General features: G+C 38.3%; 2 protein-coding genes across 4 annotated transcripts in view; one reads left to right on the top strand and one right to left on the bottom strand.

Annotated features, from left to right (window-relative positions):
* The window catches only part of paqr3a (progestin and adipoQ receptor family member IIIa), a 34317-nt gene extending 30914 nt beyond the window's left edge, over positions 1-3403 (top strand). The window contains exon 8 of the mRNA XM_042487822.2: positions 1460-3403. The gene's annotated coding sequence lies outside the window, so the exon portion shown is untranslated. The remainder of the gene's footprint in view (positions 1-1459) is intronic.
* Positions 3404-5255: 1852 nt separating this feature from the next.
* Positions 5256-27921, bottom strand: part of bmp2k (BMP2 inducible kinase) — a 70954-nt gene continuing 48288 nt past the window's right edge. For 2 of the 3 annotated variants that reach the window (XM_042487820.2, XM_088076328.1), the window contains 9 exons: positions 26523-26626; positions 26359-26438; positions 25903-26051; positions 24983-25179; positions 24465-24602; positions 22102-22340; positions 20410-20579; positions 19426-19551; positions 5256-8480 (listed from right to left, as the gene is read on the bottom strand). In XM_042487820.2, the coding sequence (XP_042343754.1) occupies positions 7057-8480; positions 19426-19551; positions 20410-20579; positions 22102-22340; positions 24465-24602; positions 24983-25179; positions 25903-26051; positions 26359-26438; positions 26523-26626 (2627 nt within the window). In that variant the 3' untranslated portion in view covers positions 5256-7056. The remainder of the gene's footprint in view (positions 8481-19425; positions 19552-20409; positions 20580-22101; positions 22341-24464; positions 24603-24982; positions 25180-25902; positions 26052-26358; positions 26439-26522; positions 26627-27921) is intronic. The other variant, XM_042487821.2, reaches the window with a different exon arrangement.

Below are 27921 nucleotides of genomic sequence, written 5' to 3'. Positions count from 1 at the left end.
AAGGCAAAAATGTCAAAAATGACATGTCCCACAAACTGCAAAAAACAGTTGAAACCTGCATAAAATAGCGTGCCAAGACATGCCATAGCATAGAATGTTGCGAAAATGGCCAAAAAACACGATAAAATGGCATGTCGAAAAAATGACCCCAAAAAAAAAGCAAGGCTATAGTAAGGCAAAAATGTCAAAAAATGACATGTCCCAAAAACTGCTGAAAATAGCTAAACATTGCATGAAATAGCGTGCAGAGACACGCCATAGCAAAGAATGTTGCAAAAATGGTCAAAAACACGATAAAATGGCATGTCCAAAAAATGACCCCCCCAAAAAAAGCAAGACTATAGTAAGGCAAACATGTCAAAAAATGACATGTCCCAAAAACTGCAAAAAACAGTTGAAACCTGCATAAAATAGTGTGCCACGGTACGCCTTCGCATAGAATGTTGCAAAAATGGCCAAAAACACGATAAAATGGCATGTCGAAAAAATGACCCAAAAAAAAGCAAGGCTATAGTAAGGCAAAAATGTCAAAAAATGACATGTCCCAAAAACTACTGAAAGTCGCTGAAAACTGCATGAAATTGTATGCCACGGTACGCCTTAGCAAAGAATGTTGCAAAAATGGTCAAAAACACGATAAAATGGCATGTCGAAAATATGACCCAAAAAAAAAGCAAGGCTATAGTAAGGCAAACATGTCAAAAAATGACATGTCCCAAAAACTACTGAGAGTAGCTGAAAACTGCATAAAATAGTGTGCCGCAACACGCCTTCGCATAGAATGTTGCAACAATGGCCAAAAACACGATAAAATGGCATGTCGAAAAAATGATCCCCCAAAAAAAAGCAAGGCTATAGTAAGGCAAAAATGTCAAAAAATGACATGTCCCAAAAACTACTGAAAGTAGCTGAAAACTGCATAAAATAGTGTGCCGCGACACGCCTTAGCATAGAATGTTGCAAAAATGGCCAAAAACACGATAAAATGGCGTGTCGAAAAAATGACCCAAAAAAAAAAGCAAGGCTATAGTAAGGCAAAAATGTCAAAAAATGACATGTCCCAAAAACTGCTGAAAGCAGCTGAAAACTGCATAAAATAGCATGTTGACACAAGCTATGGCATAGAATGTATGTAATGAAAAAATGGCCAAAAACTCAATAACATAGCATGTTCAAAAATGACCCAAAAATCAAGGCTATATTATGGCAAAAATCTAAAAAATATGACATTTCCAAAAAACAGCTGAAACCACATAAAACCACTTTGAATAGCGTGCTGAGAAACGGCATAGCAGCGAATGTTGCATAAATGGCCAAAAACACACTATAGTATGGCGAAAACTATGTCCAGAAAAAAAACCATATAATATCAAAAATGACCCAAAAATGTCAAATAATTATCTGATGTTTTTGTGTCGTTTTTATTCTTTTGCTGATCAAACTATTTTCCTCTCTTCAGGTTGCTAAATGTCTGCAGCCTGTTACAGCATGCACAGGCCGAAGGCTGAGACACAACATACTATGGGTCCTTCTGTGTCCATCTGTGTCCCCACAGATGGACACATTCTTACTCGCAAGTGTCTTCAGTCCACCTAACCTGTGAAGAAAATAACTGGAGGAGCTGCAAACCAAACAGGAAGGACACGTCAACTGTATCTTTAAGACAAGATGGGACTCGAGGTTAACAGTCACGGTGGCTGAAAGTCATTTTTACAAATGAATCACGACAAACTTAACTTTAACAGCGACTTTCCTCATAAAGACTCAAATCATCAAGATTAGCAAGTCCAGTCGTGTAGCATTTAGTTTTCTATCAGAAATTGTTTCTCTAAGTGCCTGTCAACAAACCCTGATGTAGCTCTTGTTAAGTTAGCACAGTGTAGTTCGATGCTTTTAAAAACGGCTTGTTCTGCCTGTAGGCTTCTTTCAGTAAGTAATCAAGTAAATGTCTTTAAAAGGGAAAAATTCGATGTTTCATATCAGCGCTCTGTTAAAAGTATAAGTGGGATGTGAGTTAACAAATCTGTTTTTACAGTGTTGAGGTTATTTGAACCCAAATCAATTCTTTTTCTCTACAAACTATTTAAAGTTGTTTTTTTGTGAAAATGGTACTTCCTCACCAGAACAAGCTAAACTAACCAGTGTCTTTAAATAGAATTCATGTTTAGATAGAAAATCCAAAGACGGCTGTTGAGAATCGCTCAAACGTTGTTACCGTCAGTTCGTGTTAGATTTCGGTAGTTTATTTGGTCGTTTAGCGTGTACGGCGTTGATGTTCTGTTTCTCAGACAAACAGATTGCTTAAGTACCGAGACTGTGACGTGTAATTACTCTAAATACGACGCAATCTGCAGATGTTGAAGCACCTGAAGCTCCAGAATTAAATGTTTTTCTGCGTCATGTGTCGGGCTGATCTGCCTCAGCGTTCACTACTGGACTGTTTGGTTTTTTTTAGAAGTGTTTATTAAAAACTGCGCTGAAGTCGCAGCAGAAAAAACGTATTGTTTTATTTTAAGTTTTCTTCCTCACATCTTTTATTTCAGTGTTTTTCAGACGCTAACCAGTGAGAGTTGAGGTTCGTGAGAGTGGGGAGTTTTGGGGAGCCGCTCGGCCTCTGGGGGCTGCTAGTGAGACTTTAAGTGTGTCCCAGTTCTAAACTTTTTTTAAAAAATTAATGTCTACACTATCATCAAGTTCAGTTAAAAAATTTGCAATATTTTGTACACTAAAGGATCCACACAGGCAAGTGGACAGCAGAGAAAATTGCCTGAATAAATCTGTATTAAAACTTCTACTTTCATTGTATACTAACAGAATTTAACTTTTTTTCTGAGCAGGTCCTTATTTCAAAGGATTAATTTCATTGTTTTGTGCTTTTTTTTTTAAATTAAACTATAGCATCGACTTTTTTTTAATGGTAAGAAAAGACTCATTTTAAAAGTGTTAAAATTAATTACAAATAGTCACTTTACTATAATGACTGTCAATTTAAAATAAGTTTAAAATTGGGACACTTTTGTTTATGAAGATTCAAGCACTGATTTGAAATCTGTATCGACATGAATTGCAGTTCGTATCGAAACTTTTCTCGACACGGTGCAGCTGTGATTTACTGTTCATTCAGACGATTTCACTGCTTTTGCTTTTATTGTTAAAATAGCTACGATGATGTTAGAAATTGTCTTTTAAAAGTGCTTCTTCTGCCTGAACAGTTTTCCTGAAGCGAAGGATGACTCGTCAAACTGCGATTTCAGACACAGTTAAACACAGTACTTTTTCTCTCTCATTTAGGGGCTGACGTGCAATGTTACAGTCAACTGTTTAGTGTTTTTGTGGCTTTATTCCAAAATGCAACACATTGATGAGATCAGTATCATAGCTGCGAAATTCTACAAATATAATATGTTAAAATTCACTAAAATGTTAGACATGAATACATTTCTGTTTGTCATCAAGCTGTCTCATTTTGGAATGAAATCATTTGTTTTTTTGTGTGATATTTAATGTTTTAGACAAATGTTTTTGTTGCTGTGTATTTAAATTATTCGTGATGAACCTGCTCTGTGCTCTGTGACGGTTTCACTAAAACATTTTGTCTTCGGTGAGCTCTGAGACTCGTTTTGTAGCAGCCAGAATTTTTGTATCTTGACTTTTCATACCTGAGCAAACTGCTGAAAATAAAGTTAACTGTCTCAAAAGTGTTTGTTGTAAATTTCACAGAACACAACCGAATCTGCACTGAGATGACTCTTTTTTTATTGCATCAAACAGCAGTATAGCATGATAAATACAATATCAGATTTACCCTTGTGAAAAAAACAAAAAAAAAGATGGAAAGTAGTTGTATCAAATGGTTCCACTGGTGAACACACAGCAACCTGCAGATGTGCCGATGCTTGTGAAAGTAAATGCAGTGCTTAAGGCCGTCGATGTCGCGCGCACAGAGAACGAGTTCATGGAAGAATTCTGCGCCGGAAAAGTGCATTCACGAATACAAACGACCCGATTACGCAGTCACAGATGTCTGAGTCGTTTTTGGATTTTGTTTCCCTTTATGAATACGTCAATTCACATTCTGCAGCGGAAAAGATTTCAGGAATAACTCACGATGTTCCGTATTGTTGTTGTCGACAAATAACGCGAAAAGACCAAAACCATTCACGAACTGTTCCTACTGTCGAGTATTGCGTGTCTTTCCAAAGCCTAATATTTTATTTTTCTCTATTTGTAGTATTAATGCCCCAAGTGTGTATTCATTTGCTGAAAATAGTCCCTAAAATTCACATTTAAACTTTGTCAAGATGTTTTGGAAAATTTTTAAACGTTTTTTGACATTTTTGTGGCCGTTTTTTAAAGGGAATTTTAAATAAATTTAAGGATTTTTAGGGGAAAAAAATGATTACTTGCTGAGAGTAAGTTAAAAAAAACTAATACCCTCCTTACGTCTATTTTTGAATAAGAACCTGAAGCCGCCAGTTAGTTTACGTCAGCATACAGTCAGGGAGAATGGAGGAAAACCTTTAGCCTGACTGACCAAAGGAAACAAAAATCTGCCTACCAGAACCTTTCTTGGCCGAACGCAGTAACTTCCGGGAGTTGTTTCGTCGCCGTCACGTTGCCGGGAAACCAAAGGGACTCGAGGACGTCACTGCTCCAGGCCAAGAAAGTGTCTGTCAAAACCGCCTGTAACAGGAAAACAAAAAAAAAGCAAGAAAGAAAAAAAAAGAAAAACACTAAATGGTGAGCTTTAAAGGGGAGCAGATTTTGGAAACAGCCGGGCGAGCTGCTATCAACCTTCAGACCACTGGTTCTTAAACTGGTACGTTTCGCACTGGTACCAAAACCTCTAGCGGTACGCAGGAGGAATCTTCACAATTTAAGAACATTTAATTTAAATATATAATGCTATCAAAAGACAATACTGGAGGGGAAATACTATAGGTTACTATAGTTTTACGCAAAACTTAAGCGATATTTTCAAAATGTTGATAAAACTCAATTGTGAGATGACTCAGTTCCACTGAGTGATATGATGCAAACGCACAAGCCGTCATTATTTCCAGCTGTTAAGGCCACGCAGGCGTGTAATGCGATTTTTGTAATGCTCTTCTTATTTATTCATTTTTTATTTAAATTTTCACTCGACTTTATAAAATATAAAGTTGCTGGGAACTTGCTATTTATGATGTTGAAAGTTTCAGTTTCGTGTTGCGTTGGAGTTTGTTATATTCCAAATTATAAATATCGACAGAAAGATTTTTAGTGCATATCAGTTCCAAATATCGGTCTGGTTAACTACTAAGTGTAATAGGCCCTGAAAAACCAGTATCAGGATTTTTTGGATGCAACACCACAAATGGGCAATGGGAAAAACTGATTTCACTAAATGTCAAAACTTTTCCTTAAAAGATTATCGTCTTCAGTAGGAGCCAGCGTGCTCGAGGCTGAGAGCCGCAGAAAGGAAGTCACGAAGCTCTTGGTCCTGCACGTTTTGCAGGTTTTGGTCTTTTTCTCGATTTTGTTGACAACAACAAAATATATTCCAAATACCGCCAGCCTTTTCCTTTAACTGATCATACAATTCCCATGTATTCTTCAGCATAAATTACTCTGAAAATGTCACATCGTCTAATGTTAGGAGCACTTAACGTTGCTGAGAAAATGGCGGTACAGCTTGTGAGTTTTTGAAGTGGTCAAAGTCGTAAAAACACGAAGCTAGACTAGTGATCTACTGTGGCTTTGTGTTTCGTTTCCTCCTCCTCTCTATCAGAGCGTTCTGAACTTAACACAACAGGAAATTAACAGTACTTACCTAAAAGTTTACTGTTAGAAAGTAAAGAAAACAGTTAAGAGCCTAAATTTATAACGTGACCCAATTAAAAAATGTTCACAATAAAGTCCCTTTCTGTGTTCAAACGCAACACAAAGCACAGCCGCGCTCGGCTGCGTAAAGACTACGGTGAAATTATGCATAGAGAAAGATCTAATAAGGATAAAACAAAGTGGTTAAGGTCAACTCCCAAAACGATTCCACCGACATAAAAAGTCCAACGTGGGCCGATTGCGTCGTGGGTTTTTTGTTTTTTATTTTTTTTCGAGGTACTGTGCAGCGAGGCGGAGCCCAGCTCAGGTAAGGCTTAGTGGTGCTAAAAAAAAAAAAAAAAAAAATCAGAAGGCGAGCCATAACGAGCTGTTTGCAGCGAGTCAAGCGGCCGAAGCTTATCATCACAGTACGATTTTTTTTTCGAGTGGGTCCGAACGTCTTTACGAGCGTTAAGATGCAGCATAAAAAGGCTTCTCAGCAAAACAGGTACAGCTGAAGATATGTGGAAACTTCACTCACACTCCACAGGATGCAGGGCTTTGTTACTCGAGATGTTTTAAAATGTTTTTTAAAAAAAGAGAAGCATCAGGACACTGTCAGCTCGTCCCTTCAGGATTGGTTCCCAAGTCAAAAAAAGGAAAAAACTCAGGGGTTTTTAACCCTTTGAAACCTGAGAAATTTGGCTTGATTTCTTTCAAAAACATGGGAAAAAGGCAATGAGCAACAAAAGAAGAAATTACCAAGAAATTGGCGAGAAATTGAAAAAACTGAACAAAGAGAGAGAAAAAAATAATGGATATATAGATATCTGTATTGGTTATATGCCAAATGAGTTGTTAAATATCGGCATATCAGATATCAGCAAAACTGATATTGTGCGTCCCTAAAAAAAGTACAAGAAAATTATCAGCAAACATTTAAAAAAAAATAAAATAACAAAATAACAAGAAATAAAAACCCAAAACATGGTCTTTTTCCAACATATTTTTACCTATTTTTTTTTCTAAATCATTTTCAGAATCGACTAATTTCTTGCAATTCGTGGAACATTTCTTAGCAAGTTGCTCATTGCCTTTTTTCCCTTTTTCTGTACAAAAATCAAACTAAATTACTCTGGGGTCATACGATTAAATACTCGTGAAAGACGTCTGAAAGCAGCACAAGAAAAGTGATATCGCTCCAGGCTTCAAGGGGTTAACAGCAACTGGCAGAGTGGGAAGACGCAAGAAAAGTCACTGCTTCATGGGAAAAGGTGCCGCTCCGAACGGGTCGAGGTCCACCGGCTGCGAGGGCGGCGCCGCTTGCTGCTGCTGCTGAGGTCCACTGTGGATGACCATTTCTGTGAAGGGCACCGCCCCAAAATCATCCATGCTGCCGTCTCCGAGAGCGCCGTGCAGGGAGCCCGTCCAGGACTTGCCGTTGGCGGTGCCCATATCGCTCTTGCTGTCGGTGAGTCCTTGGTACTGGCCGTGCCGGCTGCCGTCCTGAGGGTGGAACGGCTTCGCTCCAAACGGGTCTAGAATGGCGTCGTCCACCGGCAGAGAGGCGCCTTTGTCTTTCCCCTCAGTCATGGTGATGTCGACACTGATGTTCTCCTTCGAGTCAGACGTGCTGAGGAACTCGTTGCTGCTCTGCGAGTCTCTCCGGCCGACCTTCTTGTGCCTGCGGACTCGCTCAGGTGTGCGGTAAGTCGGTTTGTTCGTCTTGCGGCCTCCGGTTGGAGTTCCGTGGTGGCGTTTGCCGTTGCTGCCGCCCGCCGTGGCCTCCTGCTTTGTTTTTCTCTGGCGTGACGACAGCTTCTGGAGGCTGCGCTGCTTCAGCCGCTGCTGCTGAGGGCTCGCCGAGTCCTCGAACGACTGCTGGAAGATATCCTCTGCGCTCCTGGAGGTGGTGGGAGGTGGCGCGGTGGGGCCTGGCTGGAAGGGAGAAAACCCGAAAATGTCAATGCCTTCGGGGGAAATGGGTGGCGTTTGGCCCATGTGGAGATCACTGCCACTCTTGCCCGACTTGGAGAGGTTCCGGTTGAATGGCGCTTTGGTAAAAACGTCAAACTCGTCCGATGCTTGCTGCTCGTGGCTGACTTGCCTAAAAGGCGCTTTGGCAAAGATGTCCGAGCTCTCCGAGGGCCCGACAGGCGAGGTTCCTCCGAGGAAAGGAACAGAACCGAAAACATCCACAGGTTCTGCAGCTGGAGCGGCTCTGGCTCCGCCGGGCGTCTCAGGAGGCGTGATCAGAGTCGTGGCGGAGTCCTGAGGATTCCTCCTGGCCAAAGCTGCTTTACCGGCCACGGCTTTCTTTGAGCGGCTCTTGACCCTGCTGGGGTCGTAGTCCGAGTCAGAGCTGTGCTTGTCGTCATCGTCCTCTCCCTCTTCTTCAGAGTCCATCAGCAGAGGCCTCTGTCCTAAATTCTCCGGCTCAGTGTCTTCACCGTGCTCACTGTTCAGGCCTTCATCCTCCTCCGCCTCTTCATCCTCGCTGCTTTTTGGCGAAGGAGGGTCTGACTCAAAATCGCTGTCCGACTCTTCTCCCGGTCGGCTCTTTTTGCCTGGTTTGTGCTCCTTGGCCGCTGGTAGCTGCAGACGCTCCGGGGAAGTGGAGATGAGCGCAGGAATGCCAACTTCCTCGCTGGTCTGCTCGGCCTTTATCTCATCGGTACCTGAAACCAAGACACAAATGCAGAGTTAAAGATTTTACCACTCTACTTCTATTTCTAATATTCTCTTGAATGTGCATTCAGCATGAGCAGGATCACAGTATCACGGTATAACAGGGTATTTAGAATTATGGACCCTCGTATTTTTATTAATTTCAAACGGGAGAGGCTGTATTAAGGATGTTTTTCATGCAGTGTGCATCAGATGCCCTGGAGTTTGAGCTCAGGCCACACTGCATGCGTGAGCAGTGTGTGTTTACATCTTTTCTATGTCTGAGGTTGTTGCTCCGCTGCTGCAGGGCTGCCAGATGTTATAACTGCTGCATTCAGAAAGTAAAAAACACATTGTCCGCTCATTTATGAGGCTGTGAAAGCTACTGCATCGTCAACAACAAGGTCTATTTCATGATGAAATGCATTGTGTCAACAACTGAAGGGATTCTGTCGACAGAAAAGTCGTCAGAGGGCTTAAAAAAGTCATTTTTCAAATCAGGAAAAATAGTAAACAGTCATAGTAAAGTTACTATACTATGACTTTTTTCATCACTTGAAAGATGACTTTTTCTTTTTTACTTTACTATAGTATGTTGAAAGAAGTCATGGCTCAGTATGCTGCTGTATGCTATCTCATTGTTTCAAGTGTCGAAAAAAGTCATAGCATAGTATGTCTACAACAATCATAGTATAGCATGTCAAAAAATGTTGAAAAAGTCAGCGTTTGAGATTTTGAAATAAGTCATAACAAAGTGTGTCGACAATGTCATAGTATGACGTCAGTCGTTTTTAAAAGTCATCATTTCAGATGCTGAAAACAGTCATAGATTAATATGTTGAAAAATGTCATAGTATAAAATGTCGAAAAAACAGTAAAAAAAATCATTGGTTCAATTGTCGAAAACAATCGTAGTATATTATGTCAAAAAAACAGTTGATAAAGCCGTCATTTCAGAAGTCTAAAGAAATCAAGGTATAATACATTGAAAAATGTCATAGTATAGTACGTCAAAAAATAGTAATCGTTTCAGTTCTTGAAAGAAGTCATAATACTGTTTATCGTAAATGTCATAGTATAGCATTTTAAACTTTTTTAAGTTAACATTTAACAACAACAGTTAACATTTCAGATGCTGCAAACAGTCATAATATATATTGAAAACTGTCATAGTATAGCATGTCAAAAATAAAGGTTAAAAAAGTCACTGGTTCAATGGTCGCGGGAGTCTGTTAGCATTTTAGCACTTCCATTTCCTTTGTGTCAAAGTCTCTGGGTTTTTTTTAATGTTTTTTTGTAAAATGCCTTAAATAAGGTCTGTGGATAACAAAGGCTAAAGATATTAAGATGTTTTGTTCTAAAATACGTCTGTATAAACTACATTTTTGAACTTTTAAGGTTTTACTCGTCTTGAAAAAGGCGGTTGCTAGCAAGTGGCTAAATAGGACTACGGTGTTTGTCGGGGACGTTCGACGTCATCACACCGACACAGAAACTCATTCAACCCACTTGTTCGCCGTTACAGCAACAGTCGCGCTCAAATTTGTAGTTATATCTGTTTATGATATTTTTTCAGATTGTGTTTTAATGTGTTTTTACAGTTAAGTTGAACGATTCGGTGTGGTGACGTTTAAGTCTAAGACGATGTAGTTAGCTTATAGCGTAATGATTCTGGTGATTTCGTTTACGCTTCAAAACACACATAAGTGGTGATCATCTGTGAAGATTATCATTCAACAAAACATGTAAGTATCATAAACTCGTGTTCGTCACAGAGCTTATTTTTGATGATAATTGAAAAAATCCCATAAGGTTTTTTACGAGGGTGCAATGCTAACTTTGGGGTTGGCCTACAAAAATACGTCATCCCTTCATCACTGTATAGCATGTTGAAAAATCAGTTGAAGTCGTTTCTCACGGTGCAAAAAAAGTCATAGTTCCACAGTATTAGTTTTTAGTATAGTTTTAAAAAGTCATCAGGCGAAAATTTGCTTAATTTTTGCGCAAATCTGTGGAAAACTGCCTACTTAGGAAAGGTGAGTCTGTGATTGTTATTTCTTTAAATGAATCCACGGGTGTTTGTGATGAGCTGCAGGGATCCAGTTAATAATTGATTTTTTTAAGTTGTCCTGGTGGCAATTTAATCCTTCTAGGCCTCCTTGATGATTTGATCGCTGTAATGTGGTTTAGATTCATCACTGAATGTGCATTTCAAGTTTTAACCTCTCAGATATTTTTAAGTTTGACGTTATAAATCACAAGATGAGAGACAGAAGGAGAATCTTGATGCCAGAAGTACAAGTTTTCATCTCCCAAGAACGCCTCTCAGCGCCTCTGACCTCTGTAATATGCAGCATTACTGAAATCAGGATTACTTGGCTTACGTTCGGAAGTCCACAAATACAAATCCTGACAGTTTGTCCAATATTGGAGCAGAAGGAGCAGCGAAGGAGAAATCACAAAACTCAATATGGTCTAAAAGCTGCTCCCACTTCTCTTCTCTGACCCTGCAATAAGACGAGCAGGCTTACAGGCACGAGAGATGAGGCGGCCGGCTTTTTTTTCAAGATTCACAAAATTGCTTTCAAATTTAAATCTCTTGCTTAGAAAAAGATTCAAGCTGTCGGTCACTTTCATAATAAATTTAAAAAAAAGCTTTGTTCTGCAATTACTACTTGTCACTTTGCATTTCTATAAATTCTTGCGCATATTTGGCATTTGCGGGACAAATTTGTGCCTCGTGTTAAATTTATTTCCAAGAGATTTGCATAATGACAACTTAGAAATTAGCCTAATTAGCGAGTGGAGAGTCTCCAATTACGTTGAAAAATAAATTGTGCCATTCACAATGAGCCAATTTATTGTTCCCTATTAGTGGAAGCTCTCTATAATGGAGAGCAGAGGAAGGACCCCCCGCTGTGGACACGAGAATGGAAACCTCTCCACGTTCAACACGTCCAAACTGGCAGGACGTTTTGACGAGTTAGCCAAAAGCTTTGTTGTTAAAAAATGAAACAAAGCTGCAGAATAAAAAAAAAAGTAATAAAACACATTAATGCAGGAGGTGATCTGCATCTGTTCGCCGTAGCGACTGCAGATTATAACTTGTAATCATGTTCACCTCTCAGAGTGAGACAATAGAAACATCTTAACATCTTTAATCAGATTTGTTGTGTCGATGTTCGTGTCGGGGGAAGCTGAAGGATTACACGCCGCGTCTGATCTCTTAAAGATGCAGATAAGAGGTGACAACATGCGTGTGATTGTTCTCTTGTCTGATGGAAGATAACAATCTGTGAGGGAGCTTAGAGGAGTCTCTTCGCTCACGCAACAACCAACACCAGATCAGCAACTACAGCTTTTACTTTTAATTTTTGTGTGTGTGTTTTTTAAGTGTGTTTCAAGGTGCTGTTTTAATTGAGTTTTATGTGAACAGTGTGTATTGTAATGAGCCTGTTAAAGGTGAATTTCTATCACTGTTTGAGACAAAGTTTATTTATCTAACAAACAACTGCTGATATGATTATATATTCAAAAAATGTACTGCTTTTGTGAAAAGAATATTAAAAAAATTACAAATCTTGTGGACTTTCATATGGTACAAATAATGTTAAAGGCAAAAACTAAAATATTCAAAAATTATTCAGTGATCAAGGCGGGGGGTGTCAATTCAACCCATAAAAAGGTTGAGAGCAACTTTTTGGGCCCGCTGACTCTCCTGTGTTTATTTTGGTTTTGTAACATATTCTAGCAGTCAGCATGAATTAGCATTTTACTATTGTTTGTTGTTTTTTTTTAAGTTTTGGGGTGTTTGTGCCTTTAATTGATAAGACAGCACAAGTGTGAAAAGGGGAGAGACGGAGAGGATGACACGCAGCAAAGGGCTGAGGCTGGAATTGAACCTGTGGCTGCTGAGGCAAAGTCACAGCCTCTATCCTCTGAGCCAGCAGTGTTTCACTGTTGTTGTTGTGGTGCATTATTGCGCTGCTTCAGTGACTGCCTGCTGCTTTATTTACTGTTGTTGGTTGTACTTGCTGCATTTGTCTTGTGTTTTGTTGTTGCATGTTGACCATGGTGATTATGAGTTTCTGCTTTGGGGATCAATAAAGTTTATCCTATTCTATACAAGCGCTATGTATACAGAATATCTTCAAAAGCAAACTCAAGACCTTTTTAGCTTGGCTTTTAACTGAACTTAATTTATCTACTGACTATTTATTTATGTATTTTAGCCTGTTTTATTACTTTCTTTATCAGTTTATTATTTTTAAAATATGCATTCTTTATTTTATCCTTTAAATAACCTCTTATTTACAGTTTGTTTGTTTTACTTGTTTATTCATCTACTTATTTTTTATTTTTATTATTGTTACTAACATGTTATTTATTAATCTGTTTATCTGTTTTTTTATTTACTTTTTTTGTTTTTTTATCTTTCTGTTTATTGGTTTTATCCTGCCTCTGGTGTTTGCTCACCGATGGTAGCGTTTCCTCAGTTTATGGTTTTAATGAGTGCAATTTTTTGTATTTTTTACTTACACGCTTGTGTTTGTGTGTTTTTGGGGGATTGGATTTTGGTTTCATTGAATGAAGCACTTTGTGCTACAGTTCATTTGTATGAAATGTGCTACAAAGTCTGATTGATGAATATAATCTAAAACATATTGTTAACTTGTTTTTTAATCTAATGACAATTTCATTTAAAAAAATATAATATGTAATTTGCTTCAATCGTGTTTGGAAATATCTATCTTAAGCTCCAAAAAGCAGAATAACTGAGTTTACCCACTAACTTATTGAGTATTTTGTTTCTTGCAAACAGCTGCTGGCTTCTTTAACACTGAAAGTGGGTCATTAGTGATGATTGAGAGGGATTACTTTTGTCTTTACACTGTTTTTTTGTTTTAAATTCTGCATAGTTATACCTTTAAAAAGACGTCCTGAATGATTCACCTTTAAATGGCGGTTTGTTACACATTAAACAAAAGCACAAACGAAATAACACTTCAGACAGAAGAAGCAATGAAGCGTACAATTACAGATAAACATGACGAAACTTCATCCAAATAATGCCACAAAACCTGTAACTGGGCTCTTTCAAAACGGATTTGGAGGAAGAAAAAAAAAAAGTCAAATTAAGGCATGAAAAAAAGTTAAATTAAACACACTGAATTTAAGCATCATGCAGACTGAGCGTCTCAAAGCTGCTTCACACACCAGTTAGTTCGGGACAAACACAGCCGACATTATTGCGCGTTATAAGCTTGAATTCACCTCCCTCGCTCTACGTTAAATTTGGACGACAGAGCTCAAACAAAGACAGCCACGATAACGACAGGAACATCTTGCACATGGTGTAGTGGTGGAGAGACTCTAAAGTTTTTAAATACGTTAAAAAAGGAACCAAAGTGAATATTGATTTTGAATGTTTTTTATTTATCAGTAACATTCTATAAAGAAATACATTCACACTCACAGTATGATACAGGACCTTTTACATAGTCTGTTGCAAAAAACAAGATATGTATGAGACAACTTATTGATCTATAGGTTTGTTTTTTTCTATCCAGGAGCTGCTGATATCGAGCAGAAACTAAAACGAATGATGAGGATGAGTTCCCAAAGTTTTAGTGATCTGTTCTGGGGCTTCTAGCGAGACGTAAAGCGGACAAAAAAAAAAAAAAGCTAAGAAAAGCCGGAAACCAAACCCCGAGACAGAAAAAAAAAAGCACAGAAAATTTGCAAATGTAAACAATATATAAACAACATATTCATGGTCTATGTTTGCTTGTTCGTCCCATTTAATCCAGGGATATTTCACCTTTTCTCGCACTTTAAATAAAAAAAGGAAATTAAAGTGCAGTTAATGGCTCTGGTCGTCCCTTTCGCTTTTTTTGATTTTGGCTCTGATGGTTCGCCTGTTCACACTATAGATCCATCCACCAATACACATGAACAAGATGTTTCTGAATATGGCTGTCTCACTGAATGACAAATGAAAGAGAAACAAAAGCAAAAAATAATTTAAAAAATGAAGCAAAGTTGTTTTTTTTAACCACAAAATGCCCGATAAAAGCAGGCAGTGATATGAGCGGAGACATGAAGTGGAACTGTTCTCCAAACTTACCTTCAGCTAATAAAACACATAAATTTACCGGTTAATATATTTGTACAAAAATGTGTATGATTCAGGTCTGCATGGATGACTGAGATGGGTCGCTCTCTCACTTGCTGCTCTAAGGCGGAATAACAGCAGCACAATGAGACTTAACAAACATACAGCCCTTTAGGATTGTATGGATTTTATATAAAAAAAAGAAGAAAAAAATCAAAATGTTCACCATTTTGATATCATCAGGACACTCATCAGGCATTCCTTTCAGCACATTTTACATTTACACTAATGAATGTGCCATCAGCCAGTTGTGTTCAGCTTAAAAAGAAAAAATAACTCGGTTTAGAGTAAAACGCTGCGTCAGTTGGTGCTTCTGAAAATCTCATTTAGCCGATCTATGTTATGTAAGAATTATGCATGCAGGATAATTTAATTTAAAGATTTTAACCAGCCTACGTACTTCTAATTAGACCTCTCTGACTGTTAGCTGGTTACCTGGAAGTGTCAAGAATTACAGTAACTCAACATAAATTTAATTTACCTTCCAGGTCATGTTAAAGTCTTTCATCCAAACTTTGGGGAGCATAAATAAACAGAAAAGCTGCTCAGTACCATTAAGCATTAAATCCTTCAGTTAAATTTATCTGTACGGAGGCTCGAGAATGGCCGTGCTTGCATTTTTTTTTGGTCATTTTTGCCATTATCAAGATAAGAAAGCTTGTTTTCTTGTGATAATAAATTATTTTTGATTTGCGATCACAAAACCCACCTCAAGATAAATGGATAATTTATCACGAGAAATACACTTTTGTTTTCTCAAGAACACGGGTTCAGGGTTCCTACAGCTTAAGGCAAATTAAATTTACTAATTTTAAAGATGTTTTTATAACATAAAAAGTTACATTTTTGATCCAGTGAAAAAGTTAGATCTGATTAAAATTGGAAAAGATCAAGCATTTATTGGTGGGTTTTATGACTGATTTCGTGTGTCTCGCTCTGGATTCCCCTGCTTCAGTTTCCATCACAAAGAGTTCATGAAGAGGGATTCCATAAATTTATTATTATTTTTTCATTTAGATGTTACTATTTATTTTGAGATTAAGGCCAATTAAGGCCTTAATTTATGACTTTTTAAGGAGCCGTAGGAACTCACTAATTTTGGTGTCTGGTTGGGGAGGAAATTATCTAGTCTTTTTTTGATTTAAGGTTGATTATCTTGCAATGAAAAAAGCTGTTTTCTTGAGATAATTAAATAATAAACTCATGAAATAATAGCAATAAAAATAAGAAAATAAACAAAGCTTGAATTTTTCATTATTATTACGTGAAAACGTAATGTTCTCTTGTGAATAATTAAACTGATAACTTGTTGAGAAAACAGCGTTTTGTTTTCTCGACATAAATTCACCCATTATTCACAAGGAAACAAATCCTCACCTCGGGATAACAGCATTTAAAAAATAATTGCATGCACAGCCATTATCAGCTCCCGTACATCTGAGACAAAATTATAATTCTTTTGAAATCACTGTGCGGGGGAAAAAATAAGCTCCAACTCGATTTTCGGTCAGGTAAATAAAAATGCCACATAAAGGCACTTTGTATCTAGGAATGTAAATCAAAACACTTTGATTATGAAACAAAAACCTGACTTTAAAGAAAAATAATGCCTAATAACTGCAAAATAAAGAGGAGTTAAATTAAATGTGCATTCACACCGCCAGCAACTTAACTACTTTCCGTCTACGTTATACATTGACCACAACTTTGCAGGTTAACTGTATGTCTCACTTTGAGATGGTTTTGATAAAATCTCAATCACGGTCTGTCAGAATGTATCATACCAACAACAAAAAATTGTTCAAGTCATATTTCAAGCAACAAAAATGCCCCAAAATGTTATATTTCCATATTCTCTCTTGTGAGGATTAGCTTCTTTCCTTGTACTTTCATTATAGTAAATTTAACATTTTTAGGTTTGGTAACGTTGGCTGACATTTGAAAACGTCGCTTTAGGCTCAAGGATATCATAAAAGGCTTTTCCCACTGTTTTCTAATTAATCTGGAAAATAATCTACGGATTCATCTATAAAGTACACAATCGTTAGCTGCAGCCCAAACTTAAAGTTTCTTCCTAAACTTTTTAATCAGAAAATGGACACAGGCTAAAGAATTAAAAGCTGTGTGATGATCTTAGAAAGTCATTTTAAATTGCCAACCAAAGATTTCACCACGCTTCTCTTTTGTCGTCTGAAACAGCCAAAAATCGCACTACGTGAACAAACTTTAGTATTTTACAGACAGACGGAGAAGGAAAGATGACTTTAGATCATTAAATGAAGTGCTGTTACAGCAGCTCTGCCTCTTACTGAAAGTAAAATACAAACTTCAACAGCTGATCAAACACTAGTGTTGAGATGACGACCGAAGTTCACCCAAATAAAAACTGATTCTGATATTGACATTAAACCCGACTGATGTCTGCGAGTTGCCGGCGGTGTGTTTGCACTTTAAGTATCACCTGCAACCTAAAATACCAACTGACACACTTGTGATGGCACAAACACGGGAAGCTAAAAAGGCTGATCGAAAATTAGTTGCAAATAATTTTCTCATGCCAGCCTGCGGGAATCACACACAGTCCCAACGACGTGGGTTTATTTGACCTTTCTGTGATTTAAAGTCAGTACAAAAAGTCCCTTCAATCAATCTGTTTGGTTTCTTTTTCTTTTGGTTTTCCAATTTGAACTCTCTCTTTATATTTGTTAAGTGAATAAAATATTTCCACACCTACATTCAAGTGCTTAGAGGGTTATATTGCATCGTTATCTGGTCTTACTCTACTCTAAACTGTAGTCACTGGACTTGCATTAAGCCTGCGTGTTTAAGGACACAAGAGATGGATTTAACTGTAGAAAAAAAAACTACTCTCCTCTAGAAAAAACCTACGTGTTTTAGCGTTGATACCGTTTATCATTAAATATATTCGGAGTTACAAACAGCGTTTCTAAACTGCCTATCAAAACCAATTCACATTGAAGGAGCAGGAAGAGAACAGAGGCACAAAAGCTTATTGCTGCCACCGACGTGATATATGTAGAAATACTGCACTTTGATATTCACATTGTTATACCAACGCTATGATCCGTGTCGGGGTTAAACCTCATGCAGTCCGATTGGTTAGTCGAGCCAAATGAGAACTATTTATCAGGTTATATTAGGATGTTACCATCGGCCTCCACAGTAAAGTGCACAGTCCACACGAGAACATTTGAGGCTTCATCGCAACAATAAAAAAAAAAAACAACATATTTTGCAGTTTGTGAGGAATCTTTGCAGTTTCAATGGCCGAAGAGGAAAGATGGCGTTTAATGTAAACAAACGGCAAAGAGCCACAACTTTGGAAGTTCAAGTGTTTCTTTTTTTCCCTAATAGTGTTTATTAGTACCAGGGCTGAGTGATGTTAGGTTATTTTTTCTGTTTTTTTTAACAAACTTAATTAGGGCTTGAAATCAACTGAAGGAGCCTGAAGATTAATTTTAGAGGGTTTTCATGATCATTAGACTATCACTGGGCTCAGTGACGAACATACAAGGAAACACAGTAATTTCGTGTGTTTGATGTATGATCATTTGCTCAAAATAAATTCCAAAAACTAAAGGTGTGTTTGTTCAACCTGGAGCTCAATCACAACACAAATCCGTCCTGTCGGTCTTCCAGTTTCCCTTTTTGTATGACAAATAAACACGACCGTCACTTGCTGCTCTAGAGACTTACTTCCTCTCACAAAAGTACAGAAACTAAGCGCTTGTTGGGAGTTGGCTGCAGTGTTTGCGCTGTTTGAGTGCAACTTTTTGGCCGAGACAAAACAATGTGATGCAATGCAAAAGTCGGCCTTTATCGCCGACTACTTCTCTGATGTCTGCTTGGTCTGTTTGGGCCTTAACAAAGAATTTAATTACAAGTAGCAACTGGACTGTACCAATATTTGCGCAAGATGATGCTATAATTATATCCATAAAAAATTCAAAACAAAATCAAAAACAGTATGCTTATGATTCATTATATTACATTAAAGATGTTTTAAAAATGATATCCTAAGCAATTAATATTTAGCGTATAATATTGTGTAATGTTGACATCACTCAGCCCTAATTCGTACCAGCAGTGTGTCTTTACACTGACGGGTTGTCACTTCAGCCTCGTTAGGATCGTATTGCTTTTAGTGCCTATGGACCTGCAGCAATTTTAAGCAGCTGTGTTCTTTGTTTAACACAGTGAGTTGGAAGTTTATGCATTGAAAAAAAGCCTATAATTTTAAGCTAAGCGCCTCACTATGAGTGTAAACTTCACAGTGAGACCCCTGTGTGTTTGTACCTTGCTCCAGCCATTTGATCGAGACAGGAAATGAGTTAGCGCCTTAAGAAACTCTTCTTCCAGCTGACTTGCATAAAGGTTTGGGTGGTTAGAAATGATCACCACCAGGCCCAGTATTAAAGGCAAGTGCTGATTGCAGTGAATTAAGAAAAGTGCTTTCACCACTTTAACAATGTATCCGCTAGACCTACTTTACCTACGCTGATTCCTAATTTAGCCACAGAAGAGCCTGGACTCTCCTTTTGCTTATATTATATACCGAAAACAGAGAAACTAACCTGCTGAGCGACACTGGGAAAAAGAAAAATCTGATCATTGGTTAACTGCCCCACTGTGGGGACTCTGTGTGGCATAGGAGCACCTGACTGGAGATCAGGTGGGAGCAGAAGACAGAGGGGGCAGAGAGGGGGGCGGGTGGCTCCACAGTGTTGGGTCCTCTCTGTAGAGACTCCTCTAAGACTTGCCTGCGCTGGCCACGAACGGGACTGAGCCGAACAGGTCCTCCGGTGGCAACGGCTTGGCGGCGGCGGAGGAGGCAGCTGGCTGCAGTCGCTCCGTTTCCACACTGGCTGTTCTCTCCACCGGCTTTTCTGCACGTAGGAGATCACAGAGGGAGAGACGCTTAGATCATCCACAAATATGACACCTCGGTTTTTTAAGCACATAAAGCTCAGAATATATGGGCACAAGCTCACGTGTAAATATGGAATTAACCCTTTGAAACCTTAATTGACAGTTTTCTTTTGCTGCAATTTAAGACTTTTTCAGACTTTTTCAATGCCACTAAGAATGAAGAATGAAATCAAATTATTTTATCTAAAAAATGACATTTTTGAAAGCAAGGAAAGTGCTTTTCTGTGAATTTTCATTTTTTTAAGTTACCTATTATTTTGAGATTTAACAATGAAATGTTAGAAAAAAAGATTCATAAAAATCATACCTTTTATGTCTTGTATGAAAAATTAATTTAGGACCTTTTAAAACCAATAAAGACCTTTCTTTTAGATTGATTAATTCAATGCCTTTTAGGACTTTTTAGGGATCTGCAGGGACCCTGGTTCAGACGCCTTTCACAAGCTATTTGACCCCTTGACACCTCAGTATATATAGTACAATTTCTTTTGAAAACATGGGCAAAAAATTCTTTGTTTTAACATATCTTCCTCTGTTGCAGCTGAGACTTTTATAAACTGTCCAAGACTTCAAAATCCTTTAAATTTTACTGACAGCTAGTCTCCAGAAATGTTTAGTCCTAATCTGGTTATGCAGCAAATTAGCAAAGTTATACACTATCATGACAAAGGTGATGCAATGTCTTTCTGTCAAGAAATAACACCATGTTTTCCCCCGATCCCTTAAAAAAAAAAATGAATCTGTACAAACATTTACATTTCTGAGAAATAAATAATTGACAAGCACTACAAGAAATGATTGAAGGGGTCACTTGCTTGCTCTGAGCATGTCGAACTCCCGGTCGATCAGCTCTTCCTCGGTCAGCTTGGAGAAGTTGTCCTCACCGAACGGGTTCCAGCGTGACATGTCGGGGGGGTTACTGACTGTACTGTTGCAGCTCTGAGAGGGCGGCGTGATCCCATCTGAAGCAAGCAGAGGGTTTCTACTGCGGAGACAAAACAACAGAGACAACCTGTTACGGACAGGATTCATCAACGCCTGGGAGATGACACCTAAAAACTAAAACATAGGAGTGACTACATGGTTATAGTGCATGTGGCGCCACATAACTATGTCTTGGTTTCCATGCCAGCCTTGAGACATTTTTTGCATGTCCTACTCCTCTCTTTGTCCTCCATTTCTACACTGTCCTCTGTCAAATTACGGCGAAAATACCTAGAAGTTCAAGGAAGAACTCTCAGCTTTCTTCTAAACTAGAAGCACCACCACAGAGTTGTATGCCTCTGTGCACCTGTCAAGTTGCACTGACAGTTTACGTCCATGAGACATGACACATGAGACAAACAAGGTCACTGTGACCTTCACCTTTGACCTCCAAAATCTAATCAGTACATACTTCAGTACAACTTAACGTTTGTGTGAAATTTAAAGAAATTCTCTTGTGCTGTTAATGAGATATCACATTCGCAAGAATGAGACAGATTCAAGGTCACAGTGTCCTTGGCCTTTGATCACCAAAATCTAATCTGTCCATCCTGAAGTCCAAGTGAACATTTGTGCCAAATTTCAAGAAATTCCCTCAAGGTTTTCTTGAGATACTGCAGTCACAAGGATGAGACAAATGGGGTCACAGGGACCTTGACCTTTGACCTATGACCACTATAATCTGTTCATCATGAAGCCCAAATGAACATTTGAGCTGAATTTGAAAAAAATTACCTCAAGGTTTTCTTACTGCATTCATAGCAATGTAACAAACAAGGCCATATGTGCCTTTACCTTTGACCTATGACCACCAATATCAAATCATTTCTTCCTGGAGTCCAAGTAAATGTTTGTTCCAAATTTGAAAAAAACAAAACAAAACAAAACAAAAAAATCGAGGTTTCCTTGAGATACTGTGTTCACAATGACGAGACAAACAAGGTCATGGTGTTCTTGACCTTTGACCACCAAAATCCACTTAGTTCATCCTTGAGTCCAAATGGATGTTTGAGATAAATTTGAAGAAATTCCCTTAAAGTTTTCTCGACATATTGTGTTCATAACAATGAGACAAACGTGGTCACAGACACCTTGACCTTTTACCCATGACCATCAAAATATAAAGTTCATCCTGAAGTTCAAATGGATGTTTGAGCTAAATCTGGAGAAATTCTATCAAGGTGTCCTTGAGATATTCTTAAAAAGAATGGCCCGGACAGATGGACAGGTGGACAACCTGAAAACATAATACCGGCCTACCACCGGTGCAGAGGCACAAAAACTTTGTTTGTTTTTTTATGCTAATGCTTTTATCTTGTAGCACTTTGAGATTTGTTCCAAATATAAAGTGCATTGTAAATCAAAATATATAAAATCTTTAATAATGATAATAGTAATACTAATTATTATTATTATTATTAGTAGTAGTAGTAGTAAAAAGCCATGAACATGTACATAATTTTTACATAATAAACTTCAATATATACTAAGACACACGTCATGGTAACTTGAGGGGACCTTACCTAGGGTTAGAGTATGAGGGATCCACAGGTGATGGTCCCCCCATCTGGACACCTCCTGCTCCAGCAGTGGGTGTGGTGGCGTTATAGGAACCCAGAGGAATCTGGAACTCAAGAGGGGAGGACATATAGGGAAGAGGCTGCTGAGCGGGATGAAGCTGCTGCTGCTGCTGATGTTGTTGCTGTTGTTGTTGATGTTGATGATGCTGCTGCTGGACAAAAGCCTGTTGGTACTGGTGCAGCTGTTAGGGAAGGAAGAGAGGGAGAAGAGGGGGAAGGGAATGAGGGACGGACCTTTGATTTCAATGGCGCACAATGACGGCAACGAGATGATGAAATGTTGTTAGAAAACCAGTTCTGGATTTGGAAAGCTGGGGACACGGTGGAGGGGAGGGGTGAAGGAATGACAGTCAAACAGCACGTAGGACACCAAACTCAACACATGAACTTCCAAATGCAGTAAAGCTAAATTCACAATACACAACTTTCTAAGTCGTCAGAAGACTCAACTGCTCATTCTCCACTAGGGGGCGACCGATATTTGTTTTTCAGGGACAACACCATACTAATTATTAGTATTTAATGAGACCAATAAGTGGAACCCATACACATTTACAATAAAAATGACAATCTTTGTCAATATATAGAATTTGGAATATAATAAACTCCAACTCAAAACTACTTAAAAATGCTTTTAGCAAATGTGTAATCAAACTGATGCATCGTGAGAAAAACCATTGTCTTCATATGGTACAGCGCACTTGTTACGGCTCCTCTCTTCCTGCTGCGTGACGTGTTTTTCTGGCGGTTTTTGGGCACACGTAAAACTTCAGACATTTTCATCTTTTCAGCTCAAGGTGCGGAGTCGCACTGCTTGTCAGAGACAATTTTGGTGTGTTTCAGGCGCTCCCAGGTGTTTGTCCAGATGCACTTTTAAGGCATTTTTGGAGCCTAGTGCCTCAGTGTGATCAACCCTTTAGACTCATTAGCTTTTAAATGTTCCTTTTTGTTCACCAGGTTCATAACCTAATGAATGACTTTTAAAAAAAACCCCAAAAAACAAAAAAAACAATGTGTCCATTAGAGGATTTAAATAATAAAAACATAAAATATTTCTTATACGCAGAGATCTACAGCCACAACAAAACCCAAGTCTTAACAAAAATTCCCAGCTTGGGATCAATAAAGTGCATCTGGGTATCTATTTTAACTTGAGACCATCAGAAGCATCTAGAAATATTGTTGGGGGAAAAGAGCTCAGATGTAAAATAGAACAGCATCATGTGTTTTTTCTGAGGTTTTAAGTAATATAAAATAAATAAATATATGAACATCTTTGAATATAAGCATGATTTTTATGTGAATTCACTTATGGGGATAAAACCTCTTAAGACTAAAACTGAACCTTTCAATATGATTCATGTTTATAACCAGGTTTTAGTGTCTTGACATCTTAAATCTGCTATTGTTGCTCCATTCTCTACCTTCTTTTTCCATGTTTTCTCAACAAATCGCATTTGTAAAAGCACTTCTGTCTGTGCACGCACCGCTGTTGTGCTTTTAAAGTGCTGCAAAAATAAAGTTGATCTGTTGTCATTACACCATATTACCAATTTGCAGTCACTTAGCAAAGCTTCTGGTAGAAAGGAGCAGGTCTGAGATCACAGAGGATACGCTGCTGTTTAACATTTATCAGGTATCTTGGGAATAAGAACAGAGATTATTTAGAGGTGCTCTCTTCCCCTGCCTGCGAACTGCTTCATATGTCGGCATGCGACACACAGAGAAAACTGCTCGATTTCACCCTCTGTTCGATCCCCTCGTGGCTTCACTTCGACCAGATTGCCTCTGAAATAAAACAGATGGTACGCGTTCGGTGGGAAACAGACTAAAAATTACGCCGCCCTAACAGAGCGCATTTGGAGGACCTGTGTTTGTGTGTTTGATTCAGTAGCTGCGTAAATACTAGTTTTCTGAATATTTGGACAGAGTCAGTAGGAAGTTTGAGCGTCTGCTTCCAATGCTGCTTGGCACAGACGCGAGGCAACTCAGCTAAAGAGGACTGGCTGCCAGTGTTTGGAACAGAGAGAGCAATTTTAGGCCATTCTGACATTAAATGAAATATTCATCTCCGTGTTATTTCATGCTGTGTCTCCATGTGTTTCGCTGTCATTTGCTCAAACTATTTATTTGCAGTTTTGGATGAAATCTGCAGCTCTGAAATTATGTCATGGTTTTGAGTTAGGAGCATCTTCAAATGACTGAACGCAAACAAAAGTGAATTCTATTTTATGGATGTCCATTTTAGAGCAGACAGTAAATCAGAGTCAAGCCTCGGCAGGTTTCAGACCTGTGAGAGGACTCACCATGGCGGCGTACTGAGCCTGGGCCTGAGCCTGAGCAACCTGCTGCTGGTACATCGGCTGCATCATCATCTGCTGCTGCTGGAGGAGGGCCTGCTGCTGCTGCTGAAGCTGGAGGGACTGCTGCACAGCCTGTTGGTACTGCGGAGGGGAATAAAGGGATAAAAATCTGAACACGTTCTCTCAGTCCGTACGTTTACATGCACAGTTTAGTAAAGCTACGGTTATTGCTCGATTAGGTCATTTACTTAGAATACCATCTTTGGTGCGGCGACTAGGAGATGAGGAGAGCATCTAGTCCAGTTAACATCCGACTGAGGTGTTTACATATCGGAGGAAATCAACTTCCAATCAAATAATCAGGGTGTTAGTCTGAACTTGAGAAATTCAATTCAGTCGTATTTCAGTCGGATTAACATGTTTTCACGTATTTTAAAAGTCCAGTTTTAGTCGGACTAACACAATAATTCAACTTTTCTAACACTGAGTGACAGCTGCAGATGTCAGTGAGGTGGATGTACCTGGAGGTATTGGAGTTGCTGTGCATTTGCATGTTGTTGCTGCACTGCTTGTTGTTGTTGTTGTTGGTGATGATGTTGTTGTTGTTGTTGTAGCTGCTGTAGACGCAGGTCACCAGGCTGTAGCTGCTGCAGGACTCGGTGCTGCTGACTGCTGGGCTGGGGCTGCATGGATGGCTGCCCAGAGCCGGGGGTGGGAGCTGAGTGGACAGGTGTAGATTGATGGATTTATCACTTATTACAGCAACACATTTAGCACATAAGATGCCGTGAACTTCACAAAAAGATTTTTTTAATCTTTAAAAAAAAAACTCAATTTGAGTTAAGTAAATCACTGCCAACAGCACACACAAGAATGAAAGCTAAGTATTTTGTTGATCGCAGTGAAAATGTTGTTTTTGAGAGGGTAATCGTCAACATATATAGACTGAAGAAAATAATTTTGTTAAATAAAATACATTAATTATTTCGGAAATTCTTACATTGATGGGTTTCTTTTCTTTTCCAATAAATTTTCACGTTTGGACTCTTTTTTTAAAAACACAACTGGATTATTGGAAATGTCTGGATGACACAAGTTAAAAAAAATAAAACAGAATTCCAACACCACCAAGATCTAAGTATAGAAATAGACGAAAACTAATAATATTAGTCTAGCCTTATAATAACTGCAATTGTGCAGGAATACCAAGTTTAAAAAGAATAAATAGACATGCAAAAACAGCAACAACAAAAAACCAAGTGCAGCCTTTAAATTTTGATTTAAAATTCAAATGCTAACATTATGACTCACACTTTGATTTTTGAATTTAAGTGCCATTTGAAAAGCTTGAAAAGCATTTGTCTATCACATGCTAACATTAAAAAGGTTTAGTGTTTTGAATTTTCATATGAAATGTCAGTCTCACTAATGTTCCACAAACCTTTCTGGCCATTGCTGACAGGCGCTGAAGGCACAGTCATCTTTACGGGGGTGACAGTGTTGGAGAGGGGCAGGACGTTGCTGTTTGCTGCTTTTGGCCTCTGTCTGGGAGCTATCGATGTTTCCGTCGGGCCCACAGCGTCCGTTATCCTGGAGAGAAGGAGACAAACATTGTGGTTATATTTACCCTCAACCAATACCAATAAATTGTGTCTTTTAAGATGCGGTGTATGCGCAGCAAAATCTGGATGCTGACTGTGTTTGTCATTTTTATGTATTCTTTTTCATTAGCCAAAAGATACAAATTATTCTTTAAAAGGCATATACAATAAAAGCAAATTATCAACCTGGAAAGAGTGTTGTCTTATTATACAATTTTGAAATTAATCAGTGCCAGCACTAGTATGTCTGTTATAAGAAAACTAAAACACTAAACTAAAGACTCAGTGAGCAGTACCTGGCTTTCGTCATGCTTTTCCGTGCAGCGACCTCACTGGCTGTTAGAGGCTCTGGGAGCGACGTGGGGATGGGAGAGTTCTGGAAAAAGAGCAGGGGTTATGTTAATACACAAATGACTGCACTGACTAAAGCCACTCTGATTGCTTCGTTCTGGTGACTTACAAAGAGATTTGGCACTGGACAGTCTTTTCCAGCTAATTTGAAGGCAAAGTAGGACACTTGGTAAATGTCTGGTCTCTTCTCCTGCTCTGGTTCGAGCATATATCCTGGAAAAGAACAAGAGGTCATTTTTATTTTACCAAACTACAGACAATTCCTTTTCACTTGAGCACTTTCCTAAAAGAATACACCGTATTTGTACAGTATGTTCGCACATTTTTATGTAAAGCACTCTGAATTGCTTTTGAATGATATGGTTCTATACAATTTTTTTTAACAGGCAGGCTCTACAGAACAGTTTCTTTCCCTTGGCAATGAGTGCAGTCCAGCTACGAAAAGCACTGAATGACCCCTCACATGCAATATGATGACTGGGATTTGAGGGCAAACCTGAAGGATTATGAGCAATAATTACAAGTATTCCTGAGCAATGACTACATTTATTCTACTGTAGTAATTAATTTCATTCTGGTGCCAGAAGTACATTTATTCTAATAACTACACTTATTCTAAACCAGCAATAACATTTATTATAGTGAAATAATTGCATCCATATTAGTGCAATAATACATTTATTCTAATGCAGTAATTATATTTATTCTAGTGTAATAACTGCATTTATCTCCAAAAAAACTGTATTTATTATGATGAACTAGCTACATTTAACCTAGTGCAGTAATATAACTTGTTGTAGTACAACAATTGCATTCATATTACTGCACTATTACATTTATTCTATTGTAGTAATCACATATAATATGGTGGTATAACTACATTTATTAATAATGTGGCAAGTATATTTATTCTAATGCAATAACTACATTATATAATTACATTAATACAACAGCAATAACTATTTATTCTAGAGCATTTATTACATTTATTTAAGTACAATAATTACATTAATAGTTGTACAATAGCTACATTTATTCTAGTGCAAAAAATACTGTTATTCTGGTGCAAAATTTAATTGTATTTATTTTACTTGCCTTGCCTTTTTATTGCACTGATCAGGAGTGGCAACCAGGGCTTTTTATTCTATTTTTTTATTTCTATATATAACATGTTGTGCAGAGGATCACTGATTTGCAGATTTATTGCAGTTGGTGTGCATCTTTTGTCTTTGACCACTTGGTGGAGCGCTCGGTCAAGTAATTTAAAAAAAGGAAGCTCCACTGCAGGATGCATTTACAGTGGGGAAGTAGAACAACTGAAAGCAAACAAGGCTGCCATGACTGACAGCCCATGACCGGTTCAAACAGGCTCAAGTTGAGTAAACGCTTAAGTCAGTTACAGATTGTTCTCACAGCAGCATTGTTAAAGTAACACAGCAAAACGAGCAAGGCTGTGGCCATAACTTAAAATCTCGCTAAAGACAGAAATATATATGATTTTTTTTTAA

The sequence above is a fragment of the Plectropomus leopardus genome, chromosome 4, assembly GCF_026936395.1.
Source record: "Plectropomus leopardus strain MGB_pleo_1.0 chromosome 4, ASM2693639v1, whole genome shotgun sequence".
Taxonomy (NCBI): Eukaryota; Metazoa; Chordata; class Actinopteri; order Perciformes; family Serranidae; genus Plectropomus; species Plectropomus leopardus.
The sequence above is the reverse complement of the archived record's forward strand: the minus strand, read 5'-3'. Positions and strand labels throughout refer to the sequence as shown.